The 13,913-nt window shown below is 45.2% G+C and overlaps 1 protein-coding gene across 3 annotated transcripts in view; it reads left to right on the top strand.

Annotated features, from left to right (window-relative positions):
* Positions 1 to 13,913, top strand: part of LOC116939369 (thrombospondin-1-like) — a 50,365-nt gene that overhangs the window by 18,164 nt on the left and 18,288 nt on the right. For all 3 annotated transcript variants that reach the window (XM_032947623.2, XM_032947622.2, XM_032947621.2), the window contains exons 9-14: positions 915 to 1,091; positions 1,683 to 1,856; positions 4,837 to 4,964; positions 5,448 to 5,600; positions 5,982 to 6,200; positions 11,103 to 11,210. In XM_032947623.2, the coding sequence (XP_032803514.2) occupies positions 915 to 1,091; positions 1,683 to 1,856; positions 4,837 to 4,964; positions 5,448 to 5,600; positions 5,982 to 6,200; positions 11,103 to 11,210 (959 nt within the window). The remainder of the gene's footprint in view (positions 1 to 914; positions 1,092 to 1,682; positions 1,857 to 4,836; positions 4,965 to 5,447; positions 5,601 to 5,981; positions 6,201 to 11,102; positions 11,211 to 13,913) is intronic.

Below are 13,913 nucleotides of genomic sequence, written 5' to 3'. Positions count from 1 at the left end.
TTGTGCCATGTAATCAACTTTGTATCTGATAATTGTTTACGAATTGTAATGTCGGCCACACGAAACTACATGTTAAGTCATAATTTATGTTACTCACATTTTCCTACATCTTTCACACTGCGTGAATACACTGTGTATTCAACAACAACGTAGTTTGGACATTACAACATATGGAGTATTGTCAATTTGCTCAGTTTATTTCTAAGCGCTTGTGTACAGTATGCTATTTTAACTGTTGCAATGTATCACCGTTAATATGTTGAGATAATTTTCAGAATGAAACGAAATCTTTGCCCAGTCAAAAGTTATATATCTATATAAATGCTTAAAATTAAAACTGGTCCCATCTGCTTCCAGTTCAAATCGTCACACCACATGCTCCGATGTGCCACATTTAATAAAAAATATAATTGCTTTATTTGGGCCGGCGCACCAGATTTGTTAAATTAAAATAATTTCCAATGAATTTGACCAGCATTATCGTCACCATAACCTTCGAGACAAATGATCTATTTGCATCCTGCTCATAGACATACAACATTGTAACTATCGTTACACAGTAAAAAAAAAAATATCCCACGAAAAAATTGTTGACTTCCTTTCTAGAAATATACTTTTTTAAACACACTCCTTTTTTAACATTTGTGCTGCACAGGGACAGCTGCCATGGCAGGAGGGGGGGTGGGGGGGGTCCCTTGTTTCGACTGCAATAGGGTATTGGAACGGTTAAGATGAGACATTGGAGGGCACTTTGAATTGCTGATGCATTTTTGCGCCCTAAACATGCACCAATCGTTACCCTTCAAGGCGAGCGCGACAGGGCCCCGGCGGTTGATCGTCGTGGCCCTGTCGCGCTTTGACCCGCGGGGTGTCATTGCTGCTGCTTGCTGCTGCTGTTGTTGCGCGCGACGCAGTGAAACGTGACGGCGGCTGGAGCCACTGGTCACCCTGGTCGTCGTGCTCCGTGTCGTGTGGCGACGGCGTCTCCACGCGCATCCGTCTCTGCAATTCTCCCGTCCCTGTGCTGGGCGGCCGCGAGTGCAACGGGCAGGGCCGCGAAAACGTCCCCTGCAACAAGGAGCCCTGTCCGAGTGAGTGCCATTGATTTTCCGTGTTAATCTTGACACTGCACTTTTTTTTGTTTTAGTTGTTTGCCAGAGTAAAAAAAAAAAAATTATGGACAATGGTCAAAAAGATAAAGGTTCAGCCCTGCAATCGGTCACTCACGCCACTAACGGTGGAAGGGTCTGCACTGTAACAAACTCTATAGAGCCCCTCTAGAGGGTATTTGGCTTGCTCTAACCATGCCGGCCAGACGTCGTGGAAGAGTTTGGAGTGCTGTACCCACACCCGACCTGCCGATCGACTAATTGCGACGAACCCATTCGTACCGCCGGCTGGACATTGTTTCAAATTGCCGCGCTTGGAGGACGAACCAGAAACCTTTGCATTGCAAGGCCAGTGCCGCTGCCCGTTACATTGCGACAGCATCCCTGCACAAATAAACGCAGTGGGTACTGCGACCACGACCTTCTTCCTTTGTCCGAAATAACACTTTCAATGCTTTTCAATGCCGCAGATATTCTACTCTTTAACTTAAGGCTGGTGTCGCGTGTTTTCACCGAGAGCACTTGTTCCATTGGTAGGCAGGGGTGTAAACTCGGGTGTTTGTGTCATTTCAGTCGACGGGAACTGGGGACCCTGGACTCTCTGGTCACCGTGCCCTGTGTCGTGTGGCGGGGGTCTCCGTGAGCACACGCGCCTCTGCAACAACCCCGAGCCACAGTTCAACGGCAAGAAATGTGTGGGAGACGGACGCGAGACGGACATCTGCAACAAGGAAGAATGCCCCATCGGTATTTCCGTGACTTTTTATCGTCTACCACAGAGACACGTTAGGAACGTGAAGCATAATTCGTAATTGGTTTCGTTTTCTGTTGGGTTGTGTGTGACAAAAAATGCGTGTCATGAATCTTCCTTTTGCCAGACAGCCAATTAATAAGGGCCACGTGAATCAAACGTGGCCAAATGTATCCCTGCTGCAGCAGCGCCACCGGTGTTGTTGGTGTTTGTTGTTGTTGTTGTCGGAGAGTTATCTCACAACACTTAAATGGGTGCGACGTTTCGCTGGAGAATGCATCCAGCATCGTCAGGTTGTTGACAGGAGCTCAGATCTGTAAGCATTGCAACAAGAAAAAGAAATGTTATTGTTTTACTTTTTTTATGCACAGTTGCTGAGCACAGGCCCAAAGGCCCAATATGCCAAGTGATCAGCAACAAACAGCACGATTAACGTTGGAATATATGAGTGAATATATTTATTGGCAATTCGCTGCTGAATAAAGGCCTCCCCATACCGTGTCAGCCACGGGAGTTATTTTTACCAAACTTCACCACACTGCTCAATTTGGTTTAGTGAAGAGGGTAGCCCAGGATCAGTTCAGATATCACTCATCACTGATGTTAGCCGTGGCCAGGAATCGAAGCGAAGTAGTCAAATTCATCGTCCTCTCCACCACCAACTCTCCCACAAATATAAAAATAGGCAGAGGTTATAAAAGTGTACAACATGGACAGTGAGCTTTAAGTGTTCTTGAGTAGTCTGAGGTTTTTTAATGAAATAATATTTTTTTATTGATGGAGATCACAACTTACCAACAATTAAAAATGTCTTTTGCAAGGGAAACATGGTAGAACCTTTTTAACATTAAAAACAAAACTGTAGAGCGAACTAGAGTGATGGGAACATTAATATCACAGTGCTGAGCCTTCTAAGGCTCCCTAATTGGTAAAGAAAGCATCACCATGGGGAGATGTCAGAATATAAAGAATATTGCATGAAGCAGCTGTAACTGTTACATTCCTACACAAAATCTCAGCCGTTTCTGGCTCATTAAACGGCAGCGTTGAACCCATTGTATCGTTCATGCTGATTCATCAAAATTCTGCATTCACCCTTTGTGGTTCCATAATCGCTCGTGATTGTGGCCCAGCATGGTTATGGTTATTGCACAGAAATGACCGAACTCCATTTCCTCACTCCTCATTTGAGGAGTAAGGAAATGGAGTTATCTGTGAAGACGCTACTCGTGTGATTAAACAATCAAACGTTGCACCTGAATTTTCGGTAAAAGTGCAAACACACGCACTGTGTGGTGGCGAAGAGAGTGACAAGGTTAACTCCGGCTGCTGGGAAACGCGCAGCGCCGGGTATCCGTATCCCAGCTGACGCTGTTGATGGCAGCGGCAAGACGAGGGCTCTAACGCTGTTGATGACGTTTAAGCCAGCGGCGGCGGGCAGAACACGAGCGTGTGAACGGGAAACCAGACGTAGCTCTCCTGCAGCCCTTCCATGCGTGTGTTTGTGTAGCTGTGAAATCGAGGGCTGCATTTGGATCCATTTCACGACTCGAAAAATCTCTGCACGCAGATTTGTGTTTGCACTGGTTTCAGTCGACCACTGCAAGTGACGAAGAAGCATCTGTCGAGTACTGCGCGGTGATGTTAAACATAATGATGTTGCTTGTGTGCATGTATTGTATGTACTGGACGTGTGTGGGATATCAAAACAAATAATAACAATACTAATACCACCATGGTTAGCACACTAACCATGGTGGTATTAGCACGCGGGACTTGCAATCCAGAGGTCGCCAGTTTGAGTTTTTTTATTTTAAATTTCCCGGCACCGGAATTTTAAACAGTGGCGCAGGTTTATGAATCCCTCCACCCCTGTCCACCGAGCAGTCGTAATGGGTAGACCACAGTTAGTCGAACAGCGGGTCGAGTTTGATGGGGCAAAGCGTGGGTGACTCCCATTTCTCTCAAGATGCTTGTCTCCAACGTGGTAGTAGAGCAGGCCAACCACCCTCTAGAGGGGTCCTATAGAGCTCCCCTTGATAGTGGATGCCCTCCCACGGCCAGTGGTGTGGCTAGGCTAGTTGCAGGGCTGCGCCTCTATCTCACATCTCTGATACCACCATAAAGCTCTAAAAAAACATCTTTGCTGAAATGGATCGCGCAGTATCGACAGAACAATGAGTTATAACGTGTTGAAAGCGATTTGTGCTGCACAGCACCATGCTGTCAACAGAGAGCTTAATATTGAAACAACGGAGTCAACTTGTTTCACATTGTGCAAGCGTGTAAGCACAAGAGGCCTTTGTTCAGCTGTGCAAAAAGAAAAACCGAAGTGTAATTGCAATAGGATTGCTGAGACGTGAAGTAATTCAACGTTTTTTTTTTTTAAAATATCCCTTCGTCAACGCACGGCTGGATGAAGGCCTCCCCTCACTCGGTTTGCACACTTGACATTGCTGCTGTGCTAATGAGACGTGGAGGTGAAGACTAATATGCGACCCTGCAAATGCATGCTTATGTTACCGCATGTGGAAGGGCCTCCATTAGAGGGAGCTTTAGAGAGAGCCCCTCTCAGAGTGTGTCGGCCTACTCATCCACGGTAGCCAAATATCTTGGGATAGTGGGAATACCCACACTTTACCCCACCTGCCGATAGACCAACTAATACTGCTGGGTTGGTCTACAAAGCCTGGCCCACAGCCACGCCGAGAGATCCATTTGAACTGGCGATCTCTGTATTGCTAGCCCAGTGTGCAAGCCATTGCACCACGGGGGGTGTATAATGAGTTAGAAATTCAATTCCTCGTTATCCTCACGTCTCAAGTGGCTCGCTCATTCGAAGCCCTCTGTGAACGGGGTCACTCTCGAGGTCATGCTCATAGAGGCGATCACGTCCACCTTGCGTACACGCAAGGTTGTAAACGCAGCGGTGTGTCTGTGCGTGACGTCTCTTGTGATACTTTGTGCGCGTCACAGATGGCTGCCTTTCCAGCCCGTGCTTCACGGGCGTCGAATGCACGAGTTTCCCAGATGGCTCATGGCAGTGTGGCCCCTGTCCCGCTGGCTTCCGTGGGAACGGAGCAGAATGTCTTGACATTAACGAGGTATGCACCGCACGTGATTCGCTGCTTCCTCCGCGAAAGGCGTTTGCCGTGTTTACACTTTTACCCGCGGGGAAAGGCAGCGTAGATAAATGAGGTGCACGCGAAAAGAAAGAGAGCAGACTCAAGCACATTTTCGCTACTCCATCGTTGTTTGTTCTCATTTGTTGTGAATGTTCTCGAGACTGCATTGTTTTTGAAAGCCATATTCGGTGCGAACTCGCTTCCTTGCCTCGACATGTGCTGCATGGGAGTTGCAGTATAAAAAGGAATACACGAGGATGATCAGGGATTCATTTCAGGTGAAGCTGTATGGGGCTGGGCTCCTGAAATTATTTCCTCACTCTCCCATTGCTGTCGAGGGCGGTGATGGTGGAGTGGGGTGCGGGGGTGCAATTGGGAGTTGGGGGAGACCCTCGGGAAATCGATCACGTTTTGACTTGCGCTTTGAGTGATCCGGTAACGGCACCCTTTTTGCATGGGCAGTGTGAAGAGGTGAAGGACATCTGCTTCAATCTGAACGGGATCCATCGCTGTGAGAACACAGCACCCGGGTTTCACTGCCAACCCTGCCCGGCGCGCTACGGTGGAAACCAGCCCTTCGGCGTGGGACTGTCTGATGCCAAGCGAGCAAAGCAGGTGCGTGGTGGGGCGGGCTGGGACATGGAAAGACGGCGCTGCCCGGCATCTGGAATTATTGCTTTTTTCAATTCACTGCTGATTTAAAGGAATCCCCTACGGGCATTGGGGTTGCTTGACAAAACTTCAGTGTGGGTTTGGTGAAGCGAGGAAACCCAAGACCGGTTCAGATTTCACTCACCACTGGTGTTAGCCACGGTTGGGACTCAAACTCAGCTAATCAGGTTTGTGCTGCGGTGCAAAAACCACTGTGCAGCCTCTCCCCACATGTACACGTTATTGGGAGTGAATTTCTCAACTTAATTGTACTTTGTTAAAAATATATACATGCCAATATTAACAAATGCGATTGTTTACGGGGGTTTATTTTTTTTCTTTTAGACGTGCGAGCCCAGAAACCCCTGCAAGGATGGCACTCACAACTGCCATAAGCACGCCAAGTGCATCCACCTGGGCCAGTTTGCAGAGCCTCCGTTCAAGTGTGAGTGCCGCACGGGCTACGCTGGAAACGGGGTCATTTGTGGAGAGGACACCGACCTTGACGGCTGGCCCAACTACAACCTGACTTGCGTGGTCAATGCCACTTATCACTGTCGCAAGGTAAGCGCCGCGTTTATATATGATGGGACTAGCTTGACCACACATACACGCCTTTTATATTGTTGTATTATTATAAAAAAAATAATTCTAAAGCAGACCCTTACTTATTTTCCAAGCTGCCACGTGTAATAAACGCGTCTCTGAAATGTGTATTTAGCTTGACCCGGCTTAGCGTGTGTTCATCGTCGAGAAATGTTTACGCGCCGTGATCGTATCCAGCTGTGTTGCTCGTGGTCAGTCGTCGAAGCGTTTTTTTTGACGCACTCCCCGACTCGCAGATGGAGCAGGGATTCCCGTCACTAATAATGCCTTGCACCCTCCTTTTTAACGCGCAGATTTAATCAGCGCAGACATTGGGCACACTGCTTACTGACAAAATGATGCCTCCCTTACATGTGTTGTCTATGGGAGACATAATGGGATGCTCCATCTCATGACACAATGCCAGTGCAGGAGCACAATCAACTTGGGGAGGGGGGCGGGGGGATAAAATGTCTTTAAAACTGAAGGTGTGATTATGTACTTTATAAATACAAACGTTATTCACCAATCTGCAAATTTACTTATGGATTTTAGCTTATTTCTTAAGTCACTCGAACAAATTATATGGGTGGTGAACCATGTGATTTCCCGCACCCCGGTCATTCTATTTATTGCGAATTAATCAATAACGTCAACTTGCATCCGCATGAAACTAGTATGGGAGCGTTTTTCTTTAACAGCCCGTTTGTGGTTGACAAAAAAAAGATCTCTCGACTCCATTCCAAATAAAGCTTTTATGCTTCTTATAAAATTTCGACTTGCATAAAACCCATTACATTCTCTGTCATTCTCGTACTGACAATGCTGTCACACATTCTGGTTCCTGCTTAAGTCAACTGCTCTCAGTGACCGGCTGAGCAATTCTCCCCAAACTCTGAGTATCGTTCTCCGTCTTCAGTTCTTGGGAGAATGTTGTTCTCCACCGGACGTGCGGCAAGCTCCTGTCAAAAGACACGGACACTTGTGCAGTTAGACTTTAGCACTGTTCAGCAGGAATTGTATCTTTTAAGCTACTGTTTCATTCAGACTAAATGAAATATTTGGCTTTCACAATTCCCTGAAGACGAGTCTGGCAAACCCACCCATCCTTCAACCGCAAACCTTGTGCTAGAGCCATCAATGAACATGTACATTCTTGGAATTTGGTTAGACTCAAATACAAACTTCATCATGCTGATGCAAAAAAAAAACAACCACAAAGCTGAAGTTTAAATTGTGTTTGTTCTAAAAACAAGTTATGTTTGTCTTCATCCATCCATAATTGGTTCATCTCCTGCGGTAGAAGATGAAGGAATTTTGAGGCCTTGGTGCACGCTGACACAGTACAGATCGGGGGCACGTGTGGAGGAGGGCCTCCATGACCAATGGGTAGAGCTGCACGGAGTTCAGCTTTGGGCCACCGCGAGTTGAGACGTGCGGGCCTCCTGACCCTAATGTTTTGATCTTTAAGGCTCCCTGTACAGCCGCCGTGCTCACACTTTCAGGCATGTAACTCGGAGTTGCCACGTGTCCTGGCTTTCCTAGGAGTGTTCCCATTTTGAGCACCTACTACTACCCAGGCGTGAGTAGACGTGCCACTAGAGGGCACTTTCCATCCCTGGGATCCTGCCTGGCAACATTGCATCACCTGCACCCGTTTTGAGTCCCAGTCCTGATCTTAAATTAAATTTCCATTCTAAATATTTTTAAGATGTTTATATTGATAACGGGGGGAAAATAACAACGTGAAAACATCTCAAAATCTAAATAGAAAGTGTCTGCGAAAAAGAATACAGATGAAAGCACCAACAAAGCAAAACTAAGAGTGAAAATTGTAGCTATGTACATGCTGTGCGATAACTCACGTCAATGCTCGTTCAGCAAAGTTTATTATCACAAAATAAAAAGGTAGTTTGTAGTTGCTGAAAGCTCTGACACCTATATATATAGCATCATAAGTAGCTAACAACTTCAGGGCTTCTCAGCCAGCCACCCCCTGGTAGGGACTGCCAAGGATCTCATCAGTGTGGCATCGCTCTAGTTAGTCTAGTAGCTGGGTGTGACATGAAATATAGCGCAGTATTTGTCAGGGAATATAACTTGCTTTTTAAAGTAGTTTTGTATTGTTTTACATTGCTTAATGGTGAAATAGGTAGCAGAATATGGCCGTTCGAAATATGTTTAAGTCAAACTATTTTCGAACTTAGAAACAAACAGGATGAATTATCTGCAAGCAATAATGTACGCGTCTTATGGAGATTAAAACGATAATTATTATATACAGTAAACTGGTCTGTTTGGAGGCACTGTCTCGTGCCATTCCCAATGTCTGGATGCTAAAGCTCAAGGTTTTTGACTAACTGTGTCCATTATATGTCCCCCGCTTTTACATTGGTAAGTCCACAAAACAAAGACATTTAACATAGAAGGCTGTTGCCAATTGCATCATCACTGCAAGTGATCCCTCGCCTTAAAATGGTGGAAGGATTCTATTTTTGAGTCATTGTAATTAGTTTCGGATGTGTGACAGGATCTTTTTACCTTGGTAAGGTGTAAGAAGAGAATCATTTTTTGTCAAGCCATTTTATTGTAGTAAAACCTTTCGGGGATACTGTATTTTGTGAAATGGAAAAATATTCAGAGCTGCAATATCACACATATGTCGAATTTGTTTTCTCTCCACTACTTCTCAAATTTCCTAATTAATAAATATATATTTTAATAAAAGCAGTTAACAAGACCAGTGTTAGATGCAAGTGCCAATAAGATCAGGTTTTTTTCTCACAAGTTCAAGGGCTCGGCCCATTTTTTTGCGCTTACAGGGAAAGTCGACTTCTCGCAGTCTGCTCCATATTGTTCATAGATCTATAGAATTTTTTTTGGTGGTTTACATTTTCAGAGTGAGTGCAGGAAGTTTTTACAGGGTGCATGGGGAGCAGGGCGGGAGGGGGGGGGGTGAAGACTGGAAACGTTATTTTTGCCATGCCATGTCTGAGCGGCTGTCAAAATCCAGACAGCAATGGTGGGAGAGGCTACCTGAAGGAATGCACGAGGGTAGAGAGCGCACGGGACTGGCAGATTAATGCGCTTGACCCATGCCGCCAGTAAGGTTAATGCATTCCTGAGAGGAGGTGGGGATGTGGGCGGGCTGCGATGGGAGGCGTGGGGGTGCTCTGCGCCAAACTGGCAGGGCTGGAGGGAGAGAAGGGAGCAGCAGGCAAACACGCCGCGGCGACTGAACTGCCACAGCCACGCACACAGTCCCGCCAGATGTGATTTTTCATGGCCTTCTTTGCCTAAATGACGAATACAAATTCACCACCACATCTGGGTCTCATTATGTTTTGTTCAACTAAATTTTTTAAACTCGTATTACTGCATTGTGTTTGTTATGATGGCGCTTGCTTACATACAAAATTACTCTAAATTAGGTTTTTTGTTTGTCCCAGTCTTTTGAATACAGTTAAGCGTTTAAATATGTACTTGTTATTAATCGTCTTATCCACCGAAGGAATGGTATCAAAACAAGATTGCACTTCATCTGCAGTTGGAAAACTAAAATGCAAATGTTGGTGCAATTAGGCAAAACAAAGGGATCCTAAAGCAATACATATTTACTGCCTGGTTCGTGCACTGGATGAAGCTGCTTATTTTCAGTGGGAATGGAGCCAAATCGGCAAGAAATAGCAGCGACTTGGCCATCCATAACGTACATTGGTGAACACTACCCTTTTTCCAACATGAATGAGACCTTTTGCTTAATAACTTTGAGACACGAATGTCATGGCATCAAGTTTTCACCAGTAGCCGTTTTCTGGATTCACCCAACCGTGATAGAAAAAAAAAATAGGCAGAGCTCACGTTTCTTGCACAGATGGCAGCGAATCTCGAGGCAGGGCCAGCCAGGGCGTACGGTGTCTGTCTGAGTCTCTCGTGATGCCATCTCGTAAACCCATCCCTGAGTTGCACCGACAAACCAGGCAACGAGTTGTGACAAGCAAAGATTTGACACACACACACGGAAGCATGCACACACAATAAATTGTCAGTAGTTTTTGCTCCGTCGAGGAAAGGCTGCCATTGCTCTCCTCTCCACAGTCCTGAGCCAGCAGTGGAAATGCCCCTGACGCGCGGTGGGACAAGTTCATCCACAGCGACAATCACACAGCTGGCTTTGCAAAAATTAGTTCGGCACTCATTTGATCAACCCCCGGATAAATTTAGAAGTGAAGTTGACCTTCACGTTGCAAGCCGCTTTGACCCATAAATGAAGAGCGTGCGCATAAAAAAATACATATAAAAGCATCACGGAAACTATGCGTTGTTCAAATATCTGCTTTGGTTATGTCTGTTTTCATAAAAAACTGGAAAAAACTAAATTAGGAATGTCAGCGACAACTCTGACTATCTATCTCGGTGTGTTCATTGGTCAGTCATGCAAAACTTGACATTGAATATATTGGTTGGGTTAATTTAAGCTATTCATCATAATTAAAAACTAGTTTCCGCCCCTTACTCAAAACTCGCTTATTTTCCCGAGCGCATGCCATGACCCCACTTTAATCTCCCCCTCATAACCACCACCACTGTTACTGTTCCCTCTTCATATTCTCATTATATGGCGATCACTCATTCGTCATTCGTTCAATCCATTCATCATCATTTACTGTCATCGATTTCGCTTTCATGGAATTCGCGCATCATCACAGATTCGCCCCCATTGCTGCCTCTCGTCTATTTCATTCACCTCACCTCCACCGTTACATTCACAAATACAGTTGTTAATTATTTGCAAAGCGCCTCGGTTACCGCGCACATGTAAATTCTGACAACATTACTTACGAATTATAATAATAATGTTACTGTGTTTTCTTTTCAAAGGACAATTGCCCACACCTGCCTAACTCGGGTCAGGAGGACTATGACAAGGACAACATGGGTGACGCCTGTGACGATGACGATGACAACGATGGAATTCTCGATGACAGGGTAAGTCGCTTATTTTGCAATTAATTTTGTGCTGCTATGGTGATTCGGAAAAACACACCGCACATTTTGCAGCGTGGAACAAGATAGGGCTTGCACAGATATGCCACGACAGATGCCTAAAGTGTATGACCTTTTATAGAAAATGCTGCATTAACGTCGCACGAGACAGACATTCGCAGGCCATTTAATCAATTTGGAAATTAAAATCATCAACATATTAACACCTGTTAGCTACCAGGTTGGATTTGGACCACGTCCTCTGTGTTGCCACCAATGATCAGTAGCAATTGTGTCATCAACCGTCTCTACACATAATAGAAAAAAAAAACCTTTAGCGTGTCTTCTTTTCTTCCCAGGAAATGCTGTGGAAGCGTTACATGCATTGCAACACCACATATGCGATTGTCACATATCCACCCTGACAAATGAACTGCCAATACCCAGTGCAGTTTTTGTGTATGGCTGTTAATGTCATTATCTATAGATGTGTTCTTAATATCGCATACATTTTCTTACATGTAAAGTAATGTAAAGCATTTTCCCGTGGTTAAAACAGTCAACACTTTTTTTATCTTCTGTCATATTATATAGATGTTCACAATTCTGACCTTTTTCACATAGCCATCAATATACCACAGTCCCCAAGTAGTTGGATATCCAACGTTGTAGTGCATTCATAAAATGGTATGTTGTCCTCATTCTGTCATTGCACCTACTATGATGGATATCATCAATAGCCTTTTCCGGTCCAATAACGGATGAAGCCATCCACACTTTTGCCACTGCCAATAGGTCTGTGCAGGTGTTATTTATCTCACGCCAACATTTTATTGATATCAGCACTCGGTCTACTCGTTTCCTTTGCCTTGATGCATTTCCAATCTCTGGATGCATTCTTTCCTTAGGCCAGTCTGTTGATAGTCATCCTTGCTCGCGCCAAGTCCTGCTGTACTCTATTAATATTTTCCAATTCAGTGATGATTAGGATTTCTCAAATTCTTGTTTCTCATCCAAGAATGGCCTTCCGGATTGGGCCTCGTGTTGAGAAGTTTCTTCTCTCCGGCCCTTGCCGCTGCTACGGCGGCGGCCATCTTCAAGCTTGAGAGACAAAATGCTCAACACGCGGCCTAACCCGGACGACCTCATTTGGAAAACTAGTGGCGCTGAAACACCCCACCATACGCACTACAATGACAATAGTTTAAAGCGCTTTGAAGCATGTTTTATTTTTTTTGGGGGAGGGGGGCAGAGCTTTGTGACGTCATATTTGAGGGGGGGGTCTGACTTTTTGTGACGCCATGTGACGAGGGGGGGGGGGTTAAAATCGTCCAAAATCGCGTGACGTCATTTATGGACGGCCCCTGTGCCCAACTCAACGCATAAACCAATTAATAATCAATCGGCATAATTTCATGTAATCATCGAAATACAACTCGAAAGAAATATATCGCCGACCGTTACTCTCCACCCCGACACATAACAATTTGGTGAATAGAGTCGAAGCAGAATGAGTGTCATCATTTGTTGGCACCCACCCCAATAAGTAATTAGGTGACTCTCAAGCCCCATGGTGGCCCTGAGCCAGTTCTCGAAATTCCACTTTCCCATTAGGGGTTGCCAGTCTCTCCACACTGTGACCACTGTTTAATTAAAAAAAACGGTATTTATTTTATTCACTCTAGAGGATTGCTGTACACATGTTTTTTTACCGACTATAATAATGATTATCATTTAAAATACTCGAATGGTTATTCGTTGTGAAACTACATAATAAGTACAGTTGTATCGTAAATATGATGGAAGTGCAGCAATTCAGTTGCTGACCTATTTTATGGATGTACAGGTTACGTCTGGGTAGCACAGCTTCATACCGCATGCTGATATGCACAGTATAGAAATGGCCCAACATCTCTGTCTCCTGAATAGCAATGTTGACATTCGGAGAGGATTTTTTGGAAAATTAAATAAATTATAAACGATTTCTATTTTAGCAGGTAAGGCCCACTGAGCTATACAGCTCTTTTTCAGAAGCGACCTGGCCACAAATGATAGCTCAACGAAGTGGATTATCACGTGGAAATGTACAGCAGCAGCCAAATGCTGTAAACGCCTGTTTCTAAATCTGGAGGGAAAAATCGGAGGACCCGAAGAAAAAAAAATCAACGCGACCACGGGGGAAACAAGCAAACTCCAAATGCACAGGTGTCAGAGTCGGGATCGAACCGACGACCTCCTGTATACCAGACTTATGCTAGGGGCGCTACCATGGTGGAATGGTTAGTACACCAGACTTTAAATCTAGAGGTTATCCTTTACGTTTGACCTCCTGACGTGGCAGTTAAAACAATGGGACAAGTTTCCGACACAAAACCACCCCCCTACCTCTCTCCGACCAATAGCATAGCTGGGTCCTACCGCAGTTAATGATTTGGTAGGTCGTGTGCGGTGGGGTAAAGTGTGGGTAATCACACCTCTTTCAAGACATCTGGCCAGCTTGGAAGAGTAGGCCAAGTGTCATCTAGAGGGACTCTCTATAGCTGCCTCTGGTGGAGGCCCTTTCGCGAGCAGTGATGTAAGCAAGGAGATGCAGGGCTGCACCTTTATCGCTATCACTTTTGTTACAGAGGGTCAGCAAACCTACTAGGTTAGGTATGAAAACATGAAACCCGTGATGTTGTCGTGAGTATCCAGTGCCGCAGAGTG

Source organism: Petromyzon marinus, chromosome 6 (genome assembly GCF_048934315.1).
Source record: "Petromyzon marinus isolate PM22_M1 ecotype Great Lakes invasive population chromosome 6, UKy_Petmar_22M1.pri1.0, whole genome shotgun sequence".
In the NCBI taxonomy this organism is placed as follows: Eukaryota; Metazoa; Chordata; class Hyperoartia; order Petromyzontiformes; family Petromyzontidae; genus Petromyzon; species Petromyzon marinus.
The sequence above is the reverse complement of the archived record's forward strand: the minus strand, read 5'-3'. Positions and strand labels throughout refer to the sequence as shown.